This window comes from Aphelocoma coerulescens, chromosome 5 (assembly GCF_041296385.1).
Source record: "Aphelocoma coerulescens isolate FSJ_1873_10779 chromosome 5, UR_Acoe_1.0, whole genome shotgun sequence".
In the NCBI taxonomy this organism is placed as follows: Eukaryota; Metazoa; Chordata; class Aves; order Passeriformes; family Corvidae; genus Aphelocoma; species Aphelocoma coerulescens.
The window spans coordinates 61,552,094-61,579,857 of NC_091019.1; the positions used below are offsets into that span (position 1 = coordinate 61,552,094).

The 27,764-nt window shown below is 45.1% G+C and overlaps 1 protein-coding gene across 1 annotated transcript in view; it reads left to right on the forward strand.

Annotated features, from left to right (window-relative positions):
• KCNH5 (potassium voltage-gated channel subfamily H member 5) overlaps positions 1-26,405 on the forward strand; it is a 151,279-nt gene extending 124,874 nt beyond the window's left edge. The window contains exon 11 of the mRNA XM_069018497.1: positions 25,458-26,405. Within this exon, the coding sequence (XP_068874598.1) occupies positions 25,458-26,405 (948 nt within the window). The remainder of the gene's footprint in view (positions 1-25,457) is intronic.
• Positions 26,406-27,764: the final 1,359 nt, after the last annotated feature.

A 27,764-nucleotide genomic window follows, 5' to 3' on the forward strand; every position in this document is an offset into this window, starting at 1 on the left:
GTGAGAGTGGATGAAGGGTCAGAGAAGGGTCGTGTCAATGTGGGACATGCAGAGTGGAGTTCATTTCATTAAAAATTGGGTGATGATGTCCAGGGTAGTCACCAATCGCCTTCATAGCCCATGAGGGGTGGTTCCTCTAGGAGAAAATCATCTGGCCCCTCTTCAGTGCCTAGTCTGGGATGGGAAAACCATCCCCTTTTTTTCACAGAGTCCACGATCACTGACTTCTAAATACCTCAGGTACATCAGATGAACTCCACCCCTCTCCTGCAGTTTCAGACAATAACTGTTTTGGAAGCAGCCTGGCATTGCAGTCAGATGTGCTGAGCCAGAGCCTGCTTTGCAGAAATTCTGTGTTTTGTTCCTGGGCACAAAATAGATCATGCTACATTCAACACCAGGGACACAATCTAAGTCCTGTTACATAAAGCTATTCAGGGGATTGTTTCAAACCTCCTATCTGCTGGAAGGATACGTGATTGCCTTTTGGGAATCAGAGAAGCGTTTGGTGGTGAGTTCATCCCTGAGGAGAATCGGTGCCATCCAGGACGGTGCCATCAGGTGAACAAAAAGCAGCTGCTCAGGCAGTGAGACTGGGCTGACAGCTGCACTGTGCTGCAGCAGCTTGTGCTGGGGTCATGTAATCTAATTGGAAAGAAAATCACTGTCTCCTTTAATTGATTTCTATAGAAATATATACTTAGTACTTTTTCTACACAGTCATCACTCACAAGGTTTGACATTTAATTATAGCATAAATATGCTCCTTGGGGTTTTTTGCATGAGAAAATGGCTGTTCTCACTGTCAAAAATGTATAGGCAGAAGTGTTCTTGCACCAGGGCTGCTCTTTGAAACACACATCCATGGATTTGGGTGCACACACAATGTGTTTGTGCTGCCCTGTCCCTCAGCCAGCACTTTGATGTAGTCCACAGACTGCAAAACATTTAGACATTCAAAAGGCTAATAAATTAATAATAGTACTGAGCACAAAAGGTTATTTCCACATGACAGGGAAGCCAAAGTCTTGTTGAAGTGGGAAAATAATGTTTTCTCACTCCCAAATAGCATTTAGAGCCTGGCATGTTGAATGAGCTCCTTAAGGCATCTGCTCAGGAAAAGTATTGCAGCATATCATGTTTCGTGCTCTGAAATCTTTATAGCATGTCTAAGATCACTAATGCACACTCCAAGGCAGAACCAGGACTTTGAATTTTTTTTTCTTTTTTTCCAAACAAGGCAAATAATTATTCTGGAAAGATACTCTTTTAAAAGCACAATGAGATTACACAGCCGCCTCTGAGGATTGAGTAATAAAGCAGGGTTTGGGATGAGTCTTCAAAGAGTTAATTACTGCCTTCTGATGCTGGAAGAGAATATTAATAATATCTAATTCATTAAGTGCCTCTCAAGATTTCACACAGCTGGAGGGGGGCCTCTCTGCTAGCTTCAGCCATGGAGCTTGGTCTGAGGAGGAGAGTCATGGCTGATTTCTAGGAGGCTCTGTGGCATCCCACCCTCAAAGGGAAGTGAACAGCCAGGGTGGAAATCTTGGGTCGAAAGGAACAATAAAAATCAGGGGGTCTTTGGAAATGGTTGCAAAGTTTCATTAGTAAATTACACACTTGGCACAGGAATTTTTATGAGTTAGTCCCTGATCTCCTTGTGTAAGCACACAGTGGGTTTTGGATAAAGGAATGGGGTGAAAAGGAGGAGAGAAAGAGAGAGATGAGTGAAAGCAAGCAAGCAAGCAAAAGAAGGGCGAGGAAGAGAGATCACCAGTCCTGGTTCCAGCGTTGTTCCTGCTGAGGTGTCCAGGGTTGTGGGGTGCACAAATGCCCGGGCTTCCTGGGGGTGTCTCTTTGTAGATAGGTTTTGCCCATCCTGGAGATAAGTTTCATTTTTCTATGCAAATTGGTTATCATGCATAGTCAGTTCTTCCAGACCTTTCTGGAAATGGGTTGGAAGGCTTTGAGGGTCTTGGGTGGTCTTGATGCCCTGCTACTGTCCATGCCCACTTCTCAACCTCATTCCTACACTTGTGCTGTGGTGTGTTGTGTTTATCTCCACAAGCGAGAACAAGGATGTTTGTCCTGGAAAAGTGCTGCCCTACCTCCAAATGGCCCCTGCTCCAGCCATTCTGTTGTTTTTGTTTTTTTTCCCTTTTCTCATCATTGCTTCCATTTGCACCAGCTAATGTACCACCTCCACTGAACTGTGAGCCCAGCACAGCCTGTGCAAGTGCAGGGAAAAATCCAGCTGAAATCTTGTCCCTCCTGAAATCACAGCCAAAATTCTCCTGTGCTTCAGTACAGCAAAGATTTCAGCCACAGCTTTTAAGGCACACAGTCACATCCTGCTGTTTTCTACCCTGGGCAGAATGAGCTGTGTTAAGGAATGAGTCAGGAGCAGCCAGGGAAGAGGACACTTGTCCGTGTCTGACCCCTGGTGCGTTTGCTCCTGGAAGGTGTGCTGAGAGTGAGCCAAGGAGATGTGAGGAGAGATGAGTGCATTTCAGGCAGAGAAATCCCATTCGGGGAGGCTCAGCTCTTTTCCCTGCGATGCTCTTAATGCCAGGGACAACACTGTAAGCAACTGATGTTATCTAATACCTCCAGCACGCTGAATCTCTGGGGCTTTTTAGCCGGTGAGACCATCAGACTGTGTTAACACACACGTCCTATTTTCCTTTTTTCCTTCAGATTAGAATAATTTCTTTTTAAATTGCCTTCGTCTTCTTGCTTGAGGTTTTAATGCATCACATGCGGTTTCTTGCCTGAATCGCTCGTCATTTCTGTGTCACGTGGATTTTAGAAAAGCTTTATTTGAAGTTGAATCCTGCATTCATGTGTCCTAAAAGTGAAGGTTGTCCCAAGGTTCATTCACCACCCCTATTTTCATTTTCAAGACCCTCCCAATGATGTGCTGTATTAGTGAGTGTCCTGATGCAGAAGCAATGCCAGAGGCAGAGAGCATTGCTTGGCATATCAGCCCTTGCCCCTGAAGGTCACCTGTGTTCTGGTGACCGTGGGGACTTTCACAGGTTTCGAGCTCTGAATTAAGCCATTCACAATTGCAGGAGCTTAGTTCAGAGCTGTTTGTACTTCATCAGCTGGTGCTCACACTCAGTCCTCATCAGTCATAGGGAGTGACTTGCTTACATGGAAAGGGGTCAGAGCATCATCCTTGTCTCAGGCCTTTTCTCTCCCTCTCTGCTCTTTAGTTGTCTGGGTTTTTTTTTCTTTCATATGAACATGTTGCAGAAAATTAGGTCCTATAGCTGTAGTTTACCTTCAGTGGCTCTTCAGCATGATTACAGAGCAACTAATACCTTCAAAAATCAATCTGGTTTTATTTTATTCACAGCAGACTTTGCAGCTGCCATTATGCTTGAAAAGACTTTCACTTTGGACAGTTTTTAAAGGTTTTTATTTTTTAGGTTTATTGCATTCCCAGCTCTCTCCAGATATGTTAATAATTGCAATATTTCCTAAAGGACTGTTTCACTGGTTTACATCTAATACCACCTCTGATGGTGTCTAGACTTGTACATCAAATGTGCTTGGGTGAGAAGAGCCCACTCCAAGCCTTCAGATAAAGCGACCTTTTCCAAAGTGTTGATTGGTGGTCCTGGTCTGGAAATTTCTTGAGAAACTGCTCAGGGATCTGGGCCAAACCCATGTGAGGAATTTATCAGTACAGATAGTGCAGCAATTCCTTGTGTATTTGTAGCTGTGTGGTTACAGACAGCCCAGCACAGGCCATCCTCCACCTTCTGCCACTGAGAGCCCCACGGATCCTTCCAAGTGAGAATTACGGATGTGAGGTGAGAGTTTTTTCTGCAGCTCTTCTTTCCCCTCTCCTTCTCCCCTGAGCAATTCTTTGTGTCTTTGCCCCTCTTCAGGGACATGGGGATTTGAGTTTAAGGCATTCAAAGCAAGGAAGTGAGTCCTTGGAGGACTGTGTGTGACTTTGCTAGGTAGGAGAGCAGCACAAAAATTGAAAGGGAGAACTGCAGCAGCTTCAAGTTCAGCCCCTGCCAGACGGCGTGGGACAGCTGTCGGAGCAGAGTGAGTGCTGCAAGAGCTGGCGTGGGTTTGCTGTCTCACTTTTGTAGCTGTGAGCTGGACTCTTTTCTGTGTGCCTCACTCCTTTCCCTCTCCTTTCTGCCACTTCATCGTCTCCTGTACACTCATCTCTTCTGGGTGCTCTTCAGGTCATACTGACCCTGGGAAATGAGGTTCAATTGCACCTCTGAAGCCCCTACCTGGAGGACCAGAGGGAGCACAGTGGTTTTCTCTCACTTGGCTGTGGCTGCACTCCTGGCTAAGAGCAGCACTTGGTGATTAGTGTGAAATCTCTTCAACGCATCCAGGGCAACAAAGCTGGTGAAAGGGCTGGAAGGAGAGTGGGGAGCAGCTGAGCACTTTGAGCTCGTGTAGTTTGGAGAAAAGGAGGCTCAGGGGTGACCTCATTTTGCTCTGCAGCTGCTTGAGGAGGGGAAGGGGGAGAGAGAGACCTGCTGATCTCTTGTCCCTGGGTCCAGTGACAGGACGTGTGGGGATGGTTCAAAGCTGCTCCAGGGAAGGTTTACACTGGAAATTAGGAAGCATTTCTTTACTGAGAGGGTGGTCAAACACTGGAACAGGCTTCCTAGAGAGGTGGTTGATGCCATCAGCCAGTCAGTATTTAAGAGGCATTTGGACATTGCCCTTAAGATCATTGTGTAACTTTTGATCAGCCCTGAAGTGGTCAGGCAATTGAACTAGATGATGGATGTAAATCTCTTTCCACTGAAACTCCTCTCCTGTCGTGTCCTGTCGTGTCCTGTCGTCTCTCCTCTCCTCTCCTCTCCTCTCCTCTCCTCTCCTCTCCTCTCCTCTCCTCTCCTCTCCTCTCCTCTCCTCTCCTCTCCTCTCCTCTCCTCTCCTCTCCTCTCCTCTCCTCTCCTCTCCTCTCCTCTCCTCTCCTCTCCTCTCCTCTCCTCTCCTCTCCTCTCCTCTCCTCTCCTCTCCTCTCCTCTCCTCTCCTCTCCTCTCCTCTCCTCTCCTCTCCTCTCCTCTCCTCTCCTCTCCTCTCCTCTCCTCTCCTCTCCTCTCCTCTCCTCTCCTCTCCTCTCCTCTCCTCTCCTCTCCTCTCCTCTCCTCTCCTCTCCTCTCCTCTCCTCTCCTCTCCTCTCCTCTCCTCTCCTCTCCTCTCCTCTCCTCTCCTCTCCTCTCCTCTCCAACTGTTTCAATACTCACCTGAAGCCCAGGCACTGAATATCCCATGGGATCTGAATATCCCTAGGGTCCTATGGATTCCCAATCTGGATTAGCACTTTTTGCCTTCAGACTGCAGGCAGATGCAGAGATCAGCCACTGCACTGCCATCTTTAGTAGTGTTTTAGAGCCACACTCCCCAGGTGCCAGCAGGCCAATACTCTATTCTGGATATAATCCCTGAGTTAAATACTTCCTCAGATGTCCTGACCATGCTTCTGTAGGAGGAAGAGGCAAATCACCAGCTCTGTTAAAAGCAGGACTGAACCCAATTCTGATAATCCTTTGGCATTACAGAGGTGGACTTACTCTTTTCCTGTATGTGTAACTTCCCTGTCTAAATCTAAATCAAAAGGTCATTTTATGTTGTTTGTCTGCTGGTCTTTATTGAGAAATGCAAGGCAATTTAGCACACTTTTCATTCAAGGATCTTTGAACAGCATTGTCTGGCTGCATAAAAAAGAATCCTGTGTGCTGATGTGATGCTTTCTGCACGCAGGGACTCAGCAGTGGATACTAAAGGCACTCAGCTGAGTTACCCAGTGAAAGGTATGAGCAGCCCTTCTTCAGGCAGGCAGTGCAATCTGGGTGATTTGTTTGTGTGTGGAAAGATCATTGAACAGAAATGTCAGGGATGGGCAGCATCCATAGGGAGACAAAAATGTGAACTGGCTGTGTTAGAGTGAAGATCCAGATTGATGATTATTTGCTGTTGTGCTTTCTGTGAATTAATACTATTTTCTTCCTTAGAAAGCTGCCATAATTAAGATATTCTCCTTGGTTGAGACAGAAAGCATTCTGCAGGCTGTCTGCTAATACCAGTTCAAGGCAGCATTGCTTGCACAGGACATGACTGCTAATAAAAAAATAAATCAAAGGTTTGCTATTTTTAATCTTGTAAATATTAAAAAATAAACATCTTGTGTTTACCTCCCCTCATCGATTAAAATTGATGCTTTTAATCTCTTCCCACTGCAAAGAAAGGGGAGGGAATGTGCATGGTGCAATGGGATGGAACATTGCCATTTCATTTTTGATTTCCAGTTAAGAAAGTTTTTACCAGCAGGCAGGATTTGCACAGAAAGTGGGGACAGACGTGTGTTGTGCTACCTCACACCCCTCCAAGCAATTATTCCAGAGCAATGGATTTCTTCTTACAGAGGCTGCTGAGCCTAATTCCTGTGCAGATCTACAATTTTTTCAATGTGATAACTGCAAGAAAAGGGGGAAATGTTAAAAAAGTGAGATGATTAATTCTGTCATTGCTTCCTGGAGCTGAACACCAGACATTTTAGCAACAGCACAGTGTGACTTGCAGGTATAAAATGAGCTTCTACCCCAGACTTCTCACCCCCTAAACCTTACTTCTGCCAGACTGTGAATGCTTGTAGAAATGCACACAAAGCCATGGCTGGGGAAAGAGAACTTCATATCAGTGGTTCCCCATGGGCTTCAGAAGGCACAGGCAGAGCTTGAGAATTCATCCAAGTGGGCGTTGTCTGGCTGTGCCCAAAATGGGATCCATTTTGACCCATCTAGAAATGATCAGTAACAATTTCACAGCAGTTTTGCAATGGAGACAGCACTGATTTTATTTATTCTTCCCCTGCACTCTCTGAACAGGTTTTTGCCTTGATTTGAACAGAAAGGCTCCTCAAATAAATAAATAAATAAATAGCTTCTCGAATGCTAAATAAATCTCCCTGTATAAGGTCTTTCTTTTCTGTGCAAGTATAAATCCATTAATCTATTATTTTTCAGCTCACACTTCACAAATGCAGTAATACCCAAACATGCTGGTTCAGCACATAATAAGCATTGCAGTCCTGCAAATCCTAGATTTACCTTACTTTCAGTGGTATTTTGGGGCTGTTTTCTACAGTGCATGTAGGAAAGTATTAAATGGTAAACAAAGTGCGAGAGGAACTTTGTGGAGAAGTTTGCATGAATCCCACTAGTTTTAGTTAAAAATAAAACCCAGCCTGTCACTTCCAACTTAATGATGGCTGGTTGACTGTGCCTTTTTTAATTGTCTGCCAGTGGCTGTGATTAGCAAGCTGGCTCAGTTTAGGTCCCATGCAAAGAAAGTCCGGAGGAGCAAATTTAGGAGATGCTTAAATAGATGCCAGAGGTGGGCACAGCTGTCAGGAGGGACAAGGACATTCTGAGAAGCACCTGAAATAAGCTGAATCCCCTATTATTGCAATTCTGGGCAATTCTCTGAATGCCAAAAATATTCTGTGTGTTTAGGAAGGATTATATATTATTAATTCATGGATTTTTTCCTCATATTTTTACTTCTCAGAGTTTACAGTCTTTGCTCCTAGTTTGTTTCCCTTCCTGAAGATAACAAAACCATAATATAAGTTTTCAGTTGTAGGTTACTGTTAAAAAAAGGAGCATAGTGTGAGCAGTTATAAAAGCCTGATTCTTTTAACTCCATTAATTAAACTGTCAGTGATCTTTTGATATTTTGAACTTTGGGACCTCCCCTCTGACTTTTAGGTTTAGGAATATCAGATTTTTTATTAGTACTCCACAAAGCTGTCTCAGCTGCCAAAAAGGTTCTATATACTGTTTCCTATATTAAATTTCCATCAGTCACTGTACCTGCAGAGCAGGGGGACTTACCTCTCCGTGTTCTGTGAGTACAGATCCCTTTGGAAGCAGTCCATTGTCCTCTTTTTTATGAACAGCACTCCTGTTACTGCAGGAGCAGGCTCTGGCTTTTTCTGAGAGCCTAAAGCACTTCACACTCCCTTAAAAATGTGAAAATGGGGACCTAAGCAACCAGCAGATGACAGCAGCAAAGATCAGCCATTTCTAATCAGGATATTTCTAACTGGTCAGATAATATGAAGCCTTTTTATTGTGATTAAATTTGCTTTTCCATTCATGCCCATTGCTTCCCTCTCAGTGCACAGACATCCAGTTTTCCTTGTCCATGTCCCTGACCTTAACAGAGCATTAACAGTAATCAATTTCTGTGTGTAACCTCACTATTTTCACCAGTTGTGCCTTCCTTGACTCCATGGCACTGTAGTGAATTTCCATTGCCGTTGTGTGTCTGAGGCAAATCCTTTTTTAAATGGAACAGTTGTTGGTCAGAGCAGCTCAGTTATGAACGACCATCCTTCTCCCAGGCTGTATTGCCATCCTGCCAAGGAAGGCTACACTAGAAATGCAAATGGATGAACTGAATCATGCATGTTTTTCATGTGTGAATAATTGTCCCTGTTCCCATTTAGTGAAGGACTCAGCCAACAACCTCAAGATGTTCTACAAAAGTACATGAATAATAATTTACAAGCTCAGTGCAACCATGCATTAATGTACCAAACAGATGCCTGACTGAGCCCTATGAACCATCAGCCATAACTTAACGCATTTGTTAGAAATTCTGTAGTATGTGTCCCATGAAGAGCTTCCTGCCAGACCAGTTGGGCTCAAATTCAGTCCAACATGTCAGACAGCTGCTAATAGGGATGGTAAGGAATCTGCTGGGACAGAGACTGGATTTACAAAACCCCCAACAGCCTTCTTTAGCCTTGCTGGCTTTCTTGAGGGCAGATGCTCTGACCCCATGGATCAGCCTTGCCCCGTGGTGGAACCTAAAATTACAGAATCACAGAATGGTTTGGGTCAGTTTGGCTTTAAAGATCATTTCCACGCCCCCTGCCATGGGCAGGGACACCTACCACTAGAGCAGGTTGATGCCATGAGGATTTTTTGCCTGTTCTTTTATACCCCTGTTATGCCTTTTTTACAACTTCTGTATTCTTAGTGCTTTTTGCCTACATTCTTGGACTTGTTTGTCAAGCTGGGAAACTAAACATTTGAGAAGCTTCGTAGCCAGGGATCAGTGTGCCCCAGACCCCAAGGTCCTCTCCAGAACACATTCTGTAAACCAAGATAGAACCATCCAGGGGAAGGCTCCTTGGGGAGGGGGGCTCACTTGAGCCTCTCATTGGGGAATCTTTGCTAGATCTGCTAATTAGTAACACCTATAATGTTATACCAGATCTTTTGGGGGTGTGCATTGCAGTGTGCATGGAGGTGCATTCAACCTGGATGTGTGCACCAAAGGATCCTTAAAGTAAATACCAAGGTAAAATCCCTTTTCCCCTTCTAACCATGTTTGACTCTTGATTTTAAGACCAGGAAAAGACATCAGGTTGTTCCGAGCCCCATCCAATGAGGCCTTGAACACTTCCAGGGATGGAGCATCCACAGCTTCCCTGGGCAGCCTGTGCCAGTGCCACCCTCACAGGGAAGATTCCTTCCTTAAATGAAATCTAAACCTGCCCTCTGGCAGTTTAAAGACATTTCCCCTTGTGCTGTTACTACGTGCCCTTGTCAAAAGTCCTTCACCAGCTCTCTCGTAGCCCCTTTGGATACTGGAAGGGGCTCTCAGGTCTATCTCCCTGGAACTTTCTCCAGGCTGAACAAGCCCCACTCTCTCTGCCTGTCTCCATGGGTGAGGTGCTCCAGCCCTCTGAGCACCTTCATGGTCTTAACATCTGACACAGCTGCACATTTGTAGGCATCCCCCAGCATCTAAGGCAAGTGGCAGACCCCACTGAGGAGAGTCAACCTCCTGGACAAGGCCTTCCTGGGAAAAGGGGACTGAAGAACTGCTGTCTTGTGTGGGAGGCTTAGGGTTAGCTGGATTTTTTCAGACATCAGAAGAAAATAATCAAACCAGAGAAAAAACAGGGAGATGCTTTAACCAAAGTCTCTGAGCTCAGAAGGACCTCTGGGAGGGAAACACAGCATGTGAGATGGAAAATAACAGAGGTAGAGATCTGTACTTTTGTGTAGTGTCTTTCTGCATCCCTGCAGCAGTGTTTATCCTGCACCAGATGGTGTTTCATTAATTGTGTGTGCACAGGGAGTGGCAGAAAGCAATACGAACTGTGTGTAAACAGGGTGAAGCATGGCCACAAATAGGGAAATACAGAATTGTCAATGTTACTGATTGCAAAGGCCTGCTACTTGTGCAGATACACGGTTTTCTTCTAGCCTCAGACAGGAACAGGGGTTTGACTCCAATTTTACATGAGGAGGTCATTTCTGATCACTTTTAAAGCCAGATTTGCCAGAGTATACAATACTGAGGGTTACAAACTAATTTGTTTAGGTCTGGAGCAATGAGATAAGGTAAAGCTGCAAAAACAGCAGGCTCAGCCCCTACAGAGCATCCCATGTCAGTGCTGAGTACAGGGATGGGAACAAAAACCAGTGCTGGTGAGCTTTACACAGATCCACACCTAGCAAAGAGGCCATGGCCGTGATACAGATATTAGGGAAGATCACCAAGAAGCACATGAGAAAAATGGAAGGAGCTTTCCCCAAGAGCAGATTAAGCGTGGAGACCCAACAGAGTGATACCCACAACTGGGGTGTAGTGAGCTCGTTAAAACCCTTCACAGCACAGCCTGAGCTTATTGCCAGGAAAGCCCAGGCATTGATTTAGTGCAGTCAGCGTGCAAATGGGAAGGAAGTGGCTCTTCACCACACCATCTGTTCGTGCCATCCCCATAACCCCACCAGCTAACTCTCCTGTGCTGCCTCTTCCTCCTGCGGATCCCCTTCAGAAATAAATGCCAGGCTCTTGCCCAGTGCCTCAGTCACATCTCCTGAGCTGGGGAAACCTTCAGTGGTCCCTTTGGGGACAGGGAGAGCACTTCATCCTCGCAGGATGAAGTGTCACATAGGCAGCCCCGTGGTGCTGTCCAGGAGTGGCTCTGCCACGACTGTCATCAGCGACTCCATCTCTGCACAGGTGGCTTCAGGGAGCAGCACACTGAAGTTTCATGTGGCTGGTGTGGTGTTTCCGTGCTGTGGTAGAAACCTCACTAGCTGGTGGATAGCTCTCCTCCTGCCTTTCCTGTCTCTGGGTGATTACCCTTGCTGTTCTGCCCCAGAAGGGAAGAGCTCTTCACTGGTGCACATTCAAGTATGAGGAAACGTTAGCAAAATCATTGAAATGGGGTCTTTGCTCCCTAAAAATTAATTTGATCATGCCATAAATAGAAGGCCCCTGCTCTGCTGACAATTACAGATTTTTTACTCTAAAAAACTGTAATTCCTTCAGTCTCTTGAGCTAAAGCACCCTCAGTGGCAGAGCTACACCAGCCACTTAAGGCTAAAGGGAGAAGTTTTAGGTGAAAGAAGCACATCCTCTTCATGGTGTATTTCATCTTGATAGCATACTCCTTAATGGTAGCATGCTTGTGTCTTGGGTCTTTTTTTTGTCCCCAAGTGGCTGCTCCCCACTGAAGCAGTGGCTGTCATCATATTACAGGCAATTACAATATGTTCCAACAGCCAGCACTCCTTAATCATGCACTGCCAACCCAGAGCTCCCAGCTGGGAAAACCTTAACTCTTGCTGGGTGAGATGTTTCACTTGAAGAATCCCAGGGATACTTTTTAAGGTTATTTCACCAAGCTTCCTATAGTTAAATGAAGTAGATATTAAAAGTTTAAATAACCTTTTGGTCTTCTTTACCTGTCAAATTTGGATTTCCCCATGGTTTAACTGAGTTATTTCACATCTGTTGCAGTGGGCTAACCCTGTCTTTCAGAGGTGTTAATCCTTTCCATGTCTTGATTTGAAATTAAAAGATTGCCAGGTCACCCTGTCAGTGGATTTTGTGCTGTGTCTCTGAGTTGAGAAGCAGAGATGTGAGTTGCTGAATTGCCCCAGCTCATTCTCTCTGGCAGCATCCCTGTGGTTTTGTTTGCAGGGTATCCCGTGGGTAAGGAAGGCACTGGGTTATGGTCAGTGGTCATTTGAGCTTGGGTTTCATCCAAAAAGTCTGTAGATAGGGGGTGAGCGCTGGCAGAAGTGTCCTGACTTTGGTCCAGACAGGTTCAGTCTTCTCTGATATGGCAATAGGCTGTATAGGAAAAGGAATAACTGAGGTAATTTTGGCATGGTTGGCTGGCTGAGCGCAGAACCACAGTGCAGTGTGAGCTTTGGTCTTGAAAACAGAGACAGATGAGAGCAGTCCTGAAAGCAGCCTAATCAGAGAATCCCAGAATTCCAGTATGGTTCAGGTTGGAAGGGACTTCAGTGGGTCATCTGGTCCCACATCCCTGCTGAAGCAGGGCCATCCCAGAGCACATCCCAGAGCACACAGCACGGGACTATATCCAGGTGGTTCTGGAATATCTCCAGTGAGGGAGACCCCACATCCTCGCTTTTCAACCTGTTCCAGTGCTCAGTCGGTGCACAGTAGGGAAGTTCTTCCTCATGTTCAGCCAGACCTCCAGTGCATCAGTTTCTGCCCATTTTCTCCTGCTTGGCACCACTGAGAAGAGCCTGGCTCCATCCTCTCGGATCCTGCCTTTCTATAGGGGGACACTGCTGTGGGACAACAGGAGTCCTGGTGCCCTTCCCTGTGGTGTGATATAGGCAGGGCCTCACTTTTATCCCTCAAAGATCAGGTCCTTGACTGGGATCTAGAAGCAAATGGGAAAGAAACAAATGACTGCTTATCCACCAGTCTAAATCTGCTCCAGTCAGCAATACTGTAATGTTTTTGGGTTAGCTTGAGTTTGGAGTCGGTGACTCTCTCCACTAAATTGGTCTCTGTTATTATCCCTGATTCAGGTGAGGAATATCTGACAGTGACTGAGCAGCATGTTTTACCTCCCTAATTTGTAATGAAGGTGGTGTCTTGGCTCCTCTAGGTACAGAGGCTGCCTGTTGTCCCTCCCATTTGAGTTTTTAAAATTATTTCTTCATTTCTGACTTACCACTTCCAAACAAAACTGATGGTGTTCTACATCACATGGCAATGGAAGTGCATTGTTTTAATTGAAGCTCCTGCTATAAAAGCTTTTCAATAAATCAACGAAACCTTGAAAGTGATGAAGTGAGCAGAGTAGGTGGTGGCACATTCCATATGAAAACAAGGTTTCTGAAAGCCAGGTAGAATGTTCTCAATGCCAGAAGCAAGGCTGATAGCAACGGGTGTTATTTTTTTATTGGACCAATGGATATAGCTGGAAAAAAATCAAAAATCTTTCAGTTGCAAAACACTTTTTTTCAGGTCTGAAGACTTCAGATTAAATTTCAGGCACTTTATAGTCTGGTACAGTAATATTTAAGTTAAAAAAGAAAGCCATAATGATTCCAATTAATTTAAATTTCCACTTAAAGCAGACAGGAGAGAATAGTACATTTGCGGAACAATTTGCAATTCTTTTGCTGATGTATTACTCTGTAAATGGAGAGAGCCTCTTAGGCATTTAGTGAGACCATTTAGTCTTCAGGCAAAAAGCAATACGAGGCAAAAACACAGAGAAGAAAACACAAATTCTGCAAATCCTCTGTGCCTGTGTTCTCTGTGGCTTTGTGCTGGGGATATGCAGGAACTCTGGGTCTGTCACAAGCAGGGCTGGCCCGAAGCCAAACATGAAGATTTTGATATTTTTCATTGGAATAAAAGCATGACCTTCTGAAAATTGTCACGAAATAAACAGAAATAGTTCTCCTTTCCTCCTCACCCCTCTCCCAACACAAACCTGAGCAGCAGTAAGTTGTCCTGGTCTGGATTTAATTTCAGCAATTAACTGCAATTAAAGCTGAGCCCTTTCAATTATTTCAAATCCAGAACTCTACACACCAGACAGGACAGTGGTGAAGAGAAAGGTTTCTATTATATTAGTCATTTTCTTTTACTTCTAATAAATATATTTATGTGTTTAATCTTTTTTCAGTATGGGTTTTCCTACTATAGGGGCTCTGGGCTGGAAACCTTGGTTCCATCCCCCCAGCCCAGCTCAATGACCCTTGGCAAGTGATGCATGACCTCTCTGTGCCCTGGTGTTGGCCTCTGGCACAAGTGGCAGCTACGTAAATCCAACTTCCTCCAATACAGGGAAAGGGGAGTGGTGGATTAGTGCTGCATACTATTATCGATGATTGATTTTCTGCTCCAAGTTAAATCAGGCTGAAGAGCAGCTTGTAAAGTCTTTTGGCACTTTTTCCCCGTTTCTGCAGTTTGCCCCAAGCTCAAACCACCCAGCTGTCATCTGGAGGCTTTGAACTGTGTTTGCCTATCCTTGCCCAGGAGCGTATCCCCCGTAGGAGATCCTGGGAGAACTGAAGGCTGTTTTCTTCTTTTAATCATCTCTGGTAAAATGCAGAGACAGAAACTCATCTGCAGCGCAGATGAGAGTGGATCAATTGGCAGTGCTGCTGACTGACATTTCATTAGGCCAGTGCCAATAGCAGATATTGATCCAGCAGCCAATTGATACAAGTTTGCAAGGACCCAGCCTGCCTGATCGAGCTGGAAACTGTCCTGTGGAAGGGGCACTGTCTGGCAGTGAGCACAGCACCCCTCAGCTGGGCTGGGAGGCAGTGGGAAGCTCCCTTCAGCTCTTGAGCCCTGGGGTACCCAGTGGTGATGTGCTGGTAGGATTGGTGGTGACAGTGTGGTCGTAGTGTACCACGTGGTGCCACATGTCACCATCTCTTTACATCAGTGGGGTTCTCTGAAAGTCCCAAGATGGGCTTGTTGGGGTGGGTGGAGGCTGTCTTTGCTGGGATTCTCGTCCACATTCTGTGAAAGATCTTGGGTCTAGCGGGCTTGGATTTTTAGCCATCTGCAGGGCTCCTCCTCCCCCTCTGTAAGTACCTCAGCTTCCCTTCTTGCAGGATTTCCGTGCTATACAGAGAAAGAAACATCTGTAAAATGGAAGAAAAAGAAATCCTGGCAAGAGAAGTCTGCTCTTCTCTCTGCCTTAATGCCAGACAAAGAAATAGGAGAAATATCTCCCTTGCCCTTTGCTCTCTAAGAATTGCATCCACAAAAAAGGAAAGAGAAAGGGGAAGGAGAGATGAATATGTGATACTCTCCATCAAGAGCACATCAAGAGCTTATCCACCAAGTGACCAATCCAGGTTAGACTTGTGTACATGGGAGAGTTGTTAGGGAGCGAAGGAAGGCGTGAGTTTAAATCCCAAAGTGGGTAAACCTAACCAGTGAGAGGGAACAGAGACGCTGCTCAGTAATAGTTACACTGCAGCAGTCATACCCAAAGTGTTCTCTGCTCAATTTCCCCATGTTTAACCAACTCCATGTTATATACAGAAAACAAATTAGACTCTGATTCAGTGTACTATTTCAGCTCCGTGGTCCAATTTGGTCTTTTTATTGAGTTCAGTGTAGGATTTAGAGTCCTGAAAAGGAATTAGGAGGCTAAAGCTGGGCTTCTGTGCTCACAGTTGTTGCTTGAGCACAAGAGAGACTGTGTGTGTTTGGACTGTGGTCACAGTCCTTCTGAGACCACACAGATCAATATTTCACTTTGCAACAGACTGACCCTAAACAAGGCCAAGCAGCAACAGACCCTGGTTGAAAACCACCATAAATTCATAAAAAAGTAGCCTTTTTTTATTGATTGAAATAATTTTGTATGTGGAAGGTGCATTTTCCTCATTTGGATAGTATTGGAGAAATCATTCTGAATCTGACTGCTCTGCAACATGCTAAAGCATCTGCTGTTTGGTTACAGCAAAGAAAGCAGAAAATAGTGAGGGAAAAATAAGTGATCAGTTCCAATTTCAGAGTCTCATTTAAAAACAGTGGCAAAGCTCCCCACTTCCAGCGATGCACAGGGCCCTTCTTCAGCCTCGCTTTCCAAGCAGCAGAGCCCAGCAGACATCAGAGACAACAGCTGAACCTGCAGCCACAGGAAATCCATGAGTTGTTTTCCCCTGGGATATGAAAAGATGGAGGCATCTCTGGGCAGGAGGTGCTCAGGCCTGGGTGGCTGAAAGAATGGGAGAGCTCCTGATTCAGGAGACTGAGCTGCTCTCAGTTAACACTCTGTGGTTGGTGTACATCTGTATAATTGTGCCAAGGGAGGAAAAGGTTTTGGCCTTTCTTTTGGAAATCTGACTCCTTGGCCCAGCCCACACTTCGCTGAACATGTAATCACACATGTTCAGTGATTCAGATGATCAGGGATCAGTGTCACTTTAGCTGAGTGATCTGACTGATCCTTCCTGGCAGAGTAGGTGTCAGTACCTTTAATCAGTCAGGGGATTGATGTCTCAGGGGATGAGGACAGGACTTCAAGTAGCACTGTACATCCATCGTGTACTGCCCTAAACGTCTTAGGGCAGCAGTGCCTTGGGCCCTTGATCTTGAGCTGAAACCCTGAGAACACCTATGTGTATTTTTTCAATGACTGCTTTTTTAATGAACTGCCTCAGTTTTGGCAACAGGCCAGCACAGTGACCTCTCTCTGCTGTCAGCCGTGGATTTTAGTGTCTCAGTTGTAAATAGTTAGCAGTGACAGAGGGATTTCCAGTTAATTGGGGAAATGAGGGCAGTGTTATTATCCTCTCTTACACTGGGGGAGATGGAGACATGAAGAAGCAGAGTGATTTGTACAGGACTTCCCACTTGGCTGAAGGTCAGGCCAGCAGGATGATCCATCCCTGCAAATCCCAGCCTGGTGCTCTGTGTGTTTGGCCACGGTGCTCTGGGGATGTGACAAATGAGACTTGGATCTCTGCCTGCTTCTCTTCTCTTCCTTCTTCCATCCAGACATGTTTTAAATGAAATCAGGATGACCTCAGATCCATACCAAGTATGAAGTACATGGGTCAAACTCTCAACCACTTTCTTCTTAATATTCATGCTTTTTCACAAATGCAGATCAGCCTAATTGGCTGCCAGCATGCACAGATGTCTCTCTGCAAGAGTACCCAGGTACTGTGAGAATTGATTGCGAACACAAAATGGAACCAGATTAAAATTTGACCTACAGTAATCAATTTCTAAACCACAGGGCAAGCAGTAAAGAGATGGTGGAATTTCTGGACTTTGGAAATCAGTTATTGGCTGCTGTTGTGCTCTTCTGAAGGGTCTCTCCCTCATTACACGTCCTGATTTTTCTTTAGATTAGCAACTTGGGGGACAAAGATGTGTATTAAGTCATCATAAAAGAATGAACCTCTTCCTTGCACATAAAATGTCATCAAATATCCCTTAAAAGGGCTTTTTCAACATCATGTAAATAATTCTCATTTTCTTGAAGCGACATCACTTTGTTTCTTGGATTGGAAATCTTCACATCTTTTACAGGTCAATTCTATAGTTGCTTAGGAAGAATGTATGTGAATACAGTTTCTCCAAAGCAAAATTAAAATCTGCTTGGTAGGAAGCTTTTGCTGTAGCAAGCTACCGTGTCTGTGAAGTCAGGATCAATGGAAATTTGCAGAAAGGCTATTATTTACCATTTCTTTCAAGCAGCCGGAAGACTAACCTACAGAAATCTTCTTTTCCTCCAAAATCCAGCATGAAAGACTGTTTAGTGAAACATCCCTATCCTGGAGATTAACTAATTGCTCAGCAGTCAGTCATTTTCACTGCACAGCCAAGGACAGCGATTCCTGTCTCACACGCAGATGGAGCAGTGGTTTAACACAAAACAGTTCCTGGGACAGGAGGATTAAGGGGAATTTACTGGAGAGCAATTAAAAGAGTTGTTAGAGCAGTTTGTTTCTGAGGCTGAATTTCACATCAAAGTGAAGCTATCTGAGGAGTGTACAGAGCAGAAGAACAATAAAGCCATCATTTCAAACCATCTACTCTGCATCCTTGGAGTGCAGCTTTATAAAGTGAGCTAAGAGTTTATGGAGATTTGCAGGAGTAAATTAGGGGAAGCAGCCTAAAGGCTTGTGTGGGGTCGTTTCCTATTCATCCATTTCTGTCCAGTCTTTCATAGTTTAACTTTTTAAATTCACATTTTAATTGATGTAAATCAGAAGGAAGATTTTTTAACATCATGGAAGTTTTGGTTTTTTTTTTTTAAATCTGAAAAATAAGATTTAAAATCATTTTAGAATTAGGTATTAGTAATTTCTTGGGAGGTTTTTGAAAAAAACCCCTGAAAAATAAGATTTAAAAGCATTTTAACATTAAGTATTAATAGTGAGTCATGTTCTCTGGGACCTGCCTAGATTTTAAAAACACTTGGGTTTTGGAGCAAGCCTTTTCACCAAGGGTTATACATTAGAAGTTGGGCTTGACTGGCCTGGTTTTCATAATATCAGAAAAGAGGATCCCAGATATGCCTTGTTTTGACAACTAAAGGCTCCTAGAGGGGACCAGGCCTCACGGACTGAGGGATGAAGCATCCTAGACCCCCCTGAGCCCATCAGAGCAATGGCCTGGGAAGGGTTTGCTGGGTGTGTTGGTGCTTAGTGCCAGTGGTGGCAGTGATCTAAGCAGGATCTATCCTGCGACATCTGGGAGTGGGATGAGATTTGTAGTGCAGAAGGGTGGGTGTACAGGAAAAGACACATCTCAGGTGGTCTCCCATTTCCTAGGGGCTGTGGGCAGCTCCATTCCTGTGCTGCAAATTTGCCTGGGAAGTGTAGTGAGAACAAGGGTGGCTTTCCTTTCCCTGTTAGTGGTTCATCCAGTTGCTCTGTGCAGGCAAAAGCATCTGGTTTGCCACAAGCTCTCACTGAGAGCCACCAGTCTGGCAGGGTCTCCTAGGCAGTTGTGGCTTGTCCTTCCTCTGCAGCTTTTAAAATAATAATATTTGTCTGTAAGGACTGGCTGGGCCCTGAGGCTGTGGGGAATTCATCCCAGCCGGGAACTGGCGATACCACAACGTGCTGGGGGTGGGGGGGAACAAAAATAGCATCAGATGAAGGGTGCAGAACACTCACACATACACAGAGAAGAACTTCACAGGAGGCTTTTTACACGGTCTGCACCAAACCCTGACATTTGCACTGCCAGAGGTAGGGATTTGAATCCTCCATCCCCACCATCTGTGGAGGATGTCTGCACACAGGCGACAGGCTCGGAGCTCCCTGTACAGGCACAGGAGACAAACAGGCATCTCAGGGTACAGCTTGTCTGACCTGCTTTAACATCCAGCTGCAGGTGAAATGACTCACACCTTCCAAGTGCTTTTTTCTTCCTCCCTCCGCTGTGCAGGGCTCCTGGAGGGTGAGTTCAGATGCAGACAGAGGCTTTGTAGGTGAGCCCTGTTTCGAGTGTCTGTGCTGTGGAAATTGGGTGTATTTTATGGAGCAGGAAATGTATTTATGTATTATGTATTTTCAGGACCAGGAAATAGCACACTCGTCTGTGCTGGGGTATCCTGTGTCTAAATCCTGGATCTGACACAAATCTGCCTTCCACATTAGCATGACAAAAACGTAAATTACTTTTGTACAGTGCACTCCAAGATGGGAAAATTAATAGTATTTTTGCAGACGTCTTTACAGAAATTTCTGTTGTACAGCCTTGTAGCATTATTTCCAAGAAAATGAGATCTGTGTTATTGCAGTATTGAATATTGGTTATACCACCTAAAACTTTAATATCCATGTGTCATTTCAGGCCAAGAAGGCAAGGGAAGGCAGCTCTCTTATTTCCAAAAAAAAAAAAAAAAAAAAGAAAAGCCTATATAAAAGGGTGCCAAGACCAACACACCTTGTGAGGACACTCTAATTGCCCTTTTTTATGGGAATTAGACATTTCTGGAGGAGGTGGACCAGTCCAAATCCTTCTAGTGGGATGTGAAAGCTCTTGAAGGAGCTGCTGGGTGGGTCTCAGCCAACTGCAAACCAACTGCCAGCTCTGCAGTGTGGTCCAAGGAAGGGTGCATTTCCCTGAGATCCTGCCTCTATCACTTGGAAAGCTCCAACTCACTTTGTCCACTCATCCCACGTGCTCCATCTGCAGTGCTTCCAAGTACAGCTCTGGATCTGTGCTGTCAGATGGGTCCAGGTTAAAAAGAGCCCTATATTTCTTTGAATTTATTAACCTGGTTCAGACTTGATGATCTTGATTCCAACCTTAACGATTCTGTGGTTCTGTGATTCTTATCTCACTGATCTCAGATGCCTTCTAAGGTGTTGCTGTATTAAATAGGAACAAAAATACAGGGATCTGAACAAATATGTTGGGTTGTGAACAATCAGATGCAAGGGAGATGGGGCTTCTACAGGATGTTGTTGCAGACAAGATAGTTACCCCGGGAACAAACTTTTGAGAGGTGACCAGCACTGACATCAGCCTGGTCTGTGCTTTAATGAGAGTGACCTGTGGGTTACTGAGTGGATGTAGCTGTGGGGAGTGTTGTGTTTCTGCTGCAGAAATGTCCAATGAGCTGAGTCAAACCGATTCTCCCGGGACAGGGTCTTCACACTGTGAAAATCTTTGCTTTTTGATGGCTTTGTGTGGCTCTCCCTCCCTCTCAGAGGCTGCATCCATCACCATGACAACTGTGTGCCCTTTGGATGCATTGCTGTCCCTTTCTGTGGATTTCTGTGGAGAAGAGCAGGCACACACTGAACGCCACTAACAACAGCATGGGATGTTCAGGCACAGGACAGGATGATCCCTGGTCAAACACCTGCCATTTTCTGTGAACTTACTGTAATTCTTCAAGACTTTTACCGGTTCTTTAATCCCTTCACGTACCTGCCTTGGAGTTACTTATTAAGGGATCTTTGTGTGGATCTCCTGTGTGGAGCAAGGTCATGGAGGGATGATTTTCACAGTACTGGTACAAAAAAAGACAGCAGACAAGGGATGCATTTCAAAGCACCTGAAAAGGCCACAGCTTTACTCATTAATTCAGTGTGTGTATCTCAGCCTTGAGCTGGCTTCCTGACTCCTCATTGCTGTTGTCCTCATCTGCACTTGGCTTTGGGGCTGGTTATATGAGCTAGCAACTCACAGGAGCTGCTCCAGCTCCTGTCCATTGCCAGCACCTCTGGTAAGGTCCCCCTTTGGAAGGGATGGACTTCACACTCACGTGAGTTACCTCTTGGTATGGGGGGCAGGGAAAGGAGGCTGAGGTTGAGATCAGATGGAGAATCTCAAATTGCTGTTGTCTTCTCTGTGCCTGCCTTGTAAATAACTCAAGTATTTCAGTCCCCATGGCTGGCTATCAGTTAACTTCTGCTTCATCTTTGCCAGCTCAGTAATTAATGTCACCTCTGCTGCCTCTTCTTTCCTAAATAAATACACTAAAAGAAAAACAGGAACCTGTTCCCATGGGACAAAATTTGTGTCACATGGAACATTCTTTCACAATCTGATCCATAAAAGAAATTAAGTTCTACACTTAATGTCTGTCACTTTAATGAATTTGGAACTTGGTTTGAGACAGGAGTGTGGCTCTTTACTGCTTGAGATAAACTGTACACACCCTCAATTCAGCTTCTTCTGATTAACTCTTTTGAAACTTGTGTCTGTTCCTGGGACATACATTTGGGCAGGCCTATGTGTAACATCTCTGAAAAGGGTCATAGACAAATGAAATAGCTCATCCAGTTTAAGATTTCAAAATAATCCTTTCCCAGTCTGCAGGGAAATGTCAGATTGCATGAGGTGTTTTTCTGTTCTTATTTATAAGGAAAACTAGCTGGTAATAGTTATTGGACATTAAAAGAATGAAATCTCCATGTAAACATTTGTAAATGTAAACACATTTTAACTATTCTGGCTTAGTTTAAACCACTGTGGAAGTGGATTAAATCCAAGCTCATGACAAATCTCCTAATATGGAAAAAATTGGTAATGAAAAGTAACTGTTGCTCTGTTAGTGTTAGAATTCACATCTCGGGTTTTTTTCCTCAGTTCTTTGGCTGTATAAGATCTTTCTTTTCTTTTACTTGCACAGATTCTACTGATCTCAAGAACTCCTGACCAAAACTAGATCCTTGCTGTGCTAGGGATACACCTTCCTTGGTTGAGGAGAAAGAAGACAAGTTCTCCATGGGGTGAAACGATTTCCTCCTGATGGCAGAGTAGTTCAGTGGGGTAGTGAGGACCAAGATCTCAGTCTCCATCCAAAGTGACATCATCCCACATAGTCAGTTGGGATGTGAGGGTCTGCTTGGTTATGCATTTCAGAGTGAAAAAGAAAATAGCAAACAGCTGTGAACACACACAGGTCACATGAGAAGGCCAAGGGGAGAGTAGGCCCGGGGCTGTGCATCAGCCCACCTTTGCTCTATTGGAAATAGGGCTCCACTGAGGTAGATGAGTCCTGAATTCTTGACTCTCAGATAACCCTTGGACTGGATTTCCAAGTCCCTGGGCATTTTCTGCACTAATTCAGCGTTCAGCAGACCTGCTTCTCCAAGGAGCTGCCCATAACCATTCCAGGCTGTAGCACTTCCTGTCCCAAGAGGAGAAAAGGGAAATAATTCATTGAAGGGCTCTGTCAGCCTGTGTCCTGCAAGAAGCTGAAAGAGCATGTTCTGAGGAGGTGACAGCAGGGATTTGGGTGTGTGTCTTCTCCACTGCATGGGCATAAAGTGGGGGTAAAGCTCATGGCTGTGAGTGGTTAGTGGGTCCTGGGTCTCACACAGCCAGACCAGTTTTGCACTGTGTATCTGATGACATTTGCCACCTTGGCCCCCTATCCCTTTCAGCTTTTTCCCAAAGTGTTTGCTCTGCTCTTGAGTCACAGCAGTGCTCAGGCTCAGACCCCCCTGCCACTGGGCTGGACCCATCCGAGTGACACCTGTCCATGTGGTTCTGGGACAGAAAGCTCTGCAGTAGTTTCCTGGCTTTCATAAGGACCCACTTCAGGAGTATGAGGTACAGGTGGTGTCAGATTAGAGAGGTTCTGGCTTTTCTCCTGCCAAATCCAGCAGCAGCAGTCACTGGTAGTTATATTCTGTGCAGGGAGTTAACCTCTGTCTGGAGAAGGTTTGAACTGAGTCTAGAAAAGGGACAAAAGAACCAAGATTGGACTGGGGTAAAAAAGGAGGGGAGGGTAGTTTACAGTGAAGTGCAAGCTTTTGGAGAGGAATCAAAAGCTGCTGCTGTGGTCTTTGTTGTTGTCATTCTGGTCTTTATAAACATGCAGCAGGACAGAAGTTGTCAGAGCTACCTCCTGCCTTTCCCAGTGGCATATCCAGTGCTGCCATGGCCAGGAAAGCGCCACAGGCCCATGCCAGGCTGCTGGCAGCTGCCTCTTTCCAGCATCCCCCACTGCCTCTGGACAGCAGCTGCCAGGCACAGGCTGGCTGCAGGAGAGCAGGGTGCTCAAGCTGTGAAATAGATTTGTGGCCAGAAAGCAGGGGAATCATAGAAACATGGAATGGTTTGGGTTGGAAGGGACCTTACAGATCATCCAGTTACACCCCCCTGCCATGGGCAGGGACATCTTCCACCAGACCAGGTTGCTCAGAGTCCTGTCCAGCCGGGCCTGGAACACTGCCAGGGATGGGGCATCCATGGTTTCTCTGGGCAACCTGTGCCAGGGCCTCAGCACCCTCAGTAAATAATTTCTTCCTAGCATCCAGTCTAAATCTACAGTCATTTTGAAGTCATTCCCCCTTGTCCTGTCACTACACAGCTTTTTAAATCAGTGGGTAGAGGATGTTTTCCCCACTGGAGATGTTTTAAGGGACTCATCACAAGGCAGAGCAGCACAGCCAAAGAGGGACACCAGCAGAGGAACCAGCCATGTCCCCTGAGACACACCTTGGGGACACATCCTTGCAGCTGGTTGCTTTCACTGTTGCAGCTTGTGCCAGAGGTGCTGCGCTGCCCTCTGGGGAAAGAGAGGCACAAACAAAACATCACATACAACCCACCTTCCAAATCTGCTTTTAGAGAGCGTGGCTTCGATTAAATGTAATCACCCAACTTTGAATCAACAGCAACTTCTCTTTCCATTATTTGCTCTCCCCAGTGGTCTGAGAGAGAGAGAGTAGCTCCACGAGGGCAGCTGCTAATGAAGTAGAGCCTCCAAATGAGGGAATGTGGTGCTGCATCTAGGTCAGAGGAGTCAGGTGAAAGTAACTTCCGTGGTTGTCCCTTGGTTTTGTTTGTATTTTTTCAACTGGGTTTCTAATAAGCAAGTTAACCGAATTATTAAAAGCAGCTGCATCTATCAGCAGCAGGCAAGGATGTATCTACTGCATTTGAAAGCTCTCTAATGAAGCTTTGAAGTCCAGCTCATCCCAAATTCATGCAGTGAAGGATCTGTAGCCACCGTGGCACTTCTCTGATGACTTCAGAAGATGCGAGACTTGAAAGTAAATAGATACTAAAATATGGATACTCCAGTTGGTATTTCAAGACCTGCAGCTGACTGACACAGGGTTTTATTTGTGTATTTCAAGGGCTTTGTTTTCCTTTTCTTACCACACTATCCCTTCACAGTCCATATTTGTATTTAATCATAGGCTGCTTTTCACAGTGTTGTCAAACAGAGAACCAGTTTCTCTATCCTGCCTCAGTCCCACATTCAAGAAAACTGGATGAACCTAAAAGAAAAATAAAATCATATGAGTAACATGCAGAAAATCAGCAAAAAGGTTTTGCTCTGTGGATCCTCCCCCAGCCTGAAGCTCAAATTCCTTTTTCTGTAGCAGCCTGAGACATGCTGCAGGGTGAAATAACTCAGCATTAAATGGCATGGCATGATGAGAGGGTGGATATTGCTGGGTTTTATAACCACACAACCCTGGTACACTGCTTCTCTGTGGTGCTCCCACTTTACCTCCACATATTAGACATACTAACTCTGCAGTAAACACTTGCAAAGTGTGTGAAGCCACACATGTGGCCCATGGGGAATCTACTTGCACCCTCCAGCCACTTCTACAAAACCCTAACCCTAACAGCAAAACTAAAAAGTATTGAGCACACTGGGATTTTCCAGCCTCTGGAAGGGTGTGTACATTGAATTAATCTTACAGCTGTGTAGTCCCCGCTGAATTACTGTTTCCTTTTGATCTGTACTAAAGACAGTGAGGGAGCAGGTATGAGTGTGAATAATGGGTAGGTTGGCATCACGGTGTTTGGGTTCTTTGTCGATTCCTTTCTTCTCTTTGTTCAGTTTCTTTCCTTCTGTTGATGTCAGGATATTTTTAGTTCTTCAAGTAGTAGTATCTTCTGCATCAAGAAAAAAGGTGAAACCCACTTTCGATGTATACTTTTAAGAAAGTGTGTGTGTATGTATGTACGTTATCTATAGTGGCTAATCTTGAAGTTAGTATGTCTTGATCTCCTCTGTTTGAATTCACTACAAAAGATTAAGATGGAAAGGAAGATCAGAATTAAGAATGAAGAGAAAAATGGCTGTTCTCAAGACTGTTTACCCATCTCAAATTCATGTTTGTATGTAATGTCCTTTGGGTCCTGACTATTGTGGATCTATCCCCCACAGATCATCTTCCGGAAGATCAGCGATGTCAAGAAGGAGGAAGAGGAGCGCCTGCGCCAGAAGAACGAGGTGACGCTGAGCATCCCTGTGGACCACCCTGTGCGGAAACTCTTCCAGAAATTCAAGCAGCAAAAGGAGATGCGCAATCAAGGCTCGACCCACATGGACCCGGAGCGGAACCAGCTGCAGGTGGAAAGCAGGAGTGTGCAGAACGGGGCCTCCATCACGGGCACCAGCGTGGTCACCGTGTCCCAGATCACCCCCATCCAGACCACCCTGGCGTACATGAAAACCAGCGAGGCCGTGAAGCAGAACAACCGCGACGCCATGGAGCTCAAGCCGAACGGAAACGGAGAGCAGAAATGTCTCAAAGTGAACAGCCCCATGCGGATGAAAAACGGGAACGGGAAAGGGTGGCTTCGGCTGAAAAACACGATGGGGACCCACGAGGAGAAGAAGGAGGACTGGAACAACGTCACAAAGGCTGAATCCATGGGGTTGCTGTCCGACGACCCCAAGTCCAATGACTCGGAGAACGGTGTAAATAAAAACCCACTGAGGAAAACAGACTCTTGTGACAGTGGAATAACAAAAAGTGACCTTCGCTTGGATAAAGCTGGTGAGACTCGCAGCCCCCTGGAGCACAGCCCCATCCAGGCGGATGCTAGGTGTCCTTTCTACCCCATTCCTGAGCAGGCCTTACAAACCACGCTGCAGGAAGTCAAGCACGAACTCAAAGAAGATATCCAGCTGCTAAGCAGTAGGATGGCTGCCCTTGAGAAGCAGGTGGCAGAAATTTTAAAAATATTGTCCGAAAAGAACGTATCCCAGCTCTCTTCCCCCAAGTCTCATTTATCACCCCAGTCCCCCCCCCAGATACCCTGTCAGGATATTTTTAGTGTTTCAAGGCCTGCATCACCTGAATCTGAAAAAGATGAAATCCACTTTTAGCATATACCTATGTGTATATATGTATACAGTATATATGCAGAGGTGTATATATACCTTTATACATATATATATATGTGTGTGTATACGGTAAATATATATACATATATATTTTCACTTGCATCCAATATGACTTGAACACACCAAGGATTTTGATATGTAAATATTGCATGTCCAGCTGGATTCTGGCCTGCCAAAGAAAGCAATTATTAACATAGATATAGCTTGTATAATATGCAGTTGACTGCATGCACACTTTACATTTATTTATAATCTCTATTATGTAATAAAATAATGACTTTTGTTTAACAAAGGCAATGTACTATTTAAAGAATCAGGGTCTAACCTGCCAATATTGCCATGACAGTTTTGATCTCAGGCTGGGTGAATTGAGCTTTTACTTTCTCACTGTCTTTTCTGCCGAGTTAAGCAGTAGATTAATATGATGTGAAAGAAATGTTCAGGCTCCTGTTAGTATTGTTTCCTGGTATCATTCCACAACAATATACTGTATATTTGGTGGTGAATTCCCCTACTCCTTCTAAAGGGAGGGCTCAGCTCAGTGGGCAGGGAAGGGCACTGTGCCTGGTGCTAGGGTGGATCACTGGAATTTACTTGTGTGGGTATTGTGCATGCACAGCCTTTTATTTCAAGTATCCTCCTGCTCTTTTACCATCGTAAGTAAGAAATAATAATAATAATAAGAAGAATAAGAATAATAATGGTGATTTATGTAACAAAATGAAACTAACAGAAACTCTCTCAGTTGTGCTCCCTGAGTGTTTGGGGGTAACTTATTTCTTGAAAGCCTCCTTTTACTGATGCCATTTTTACTGAACTGTTAGAGTAACATTATGTAAATTCTCTTTGCAGCACTCAGTGGTGGTGTCCAGTTTTGTCAGTATCTTCATTAGCATGTCCCATTTTTGTAGGGTTGAGGTTGCTCTCCTACTGTCCCCCCTATTGCCCCTGGCAGAAAAACTTGGCACGAGGTCTGAGGAAGGGAGAGAACACTCATAGTTCAGCTTCTTGGGAACCACGTGAGCAGGTTTGAAAGCCTGAAGTTAAAAGGCTGTGGTTAACACCCCTCCACTCTCCTTCACGAGTAAATTTATCAGTCTGCAGCTGCCTTTAGAAAGAGAGAAAATAACTGGTCAGGATGAAATTCTCTTTAGTGCAAGGTGCTTGGGTGATGATGTGTGGGTGGGAGAGTTGTGGGTGTGCTGGGGAGATGGAGTCCTCCCTGGAGTGCTGTTCGTGCCTTGGGCTCGTGGAAAGTTTCAGGGCATGGAGGGGGCACATTTCAAGAGTAGGCTTGCAGTGCCCACACAGCAAGGTCCCACACGTACTGAGTCCCTCAGG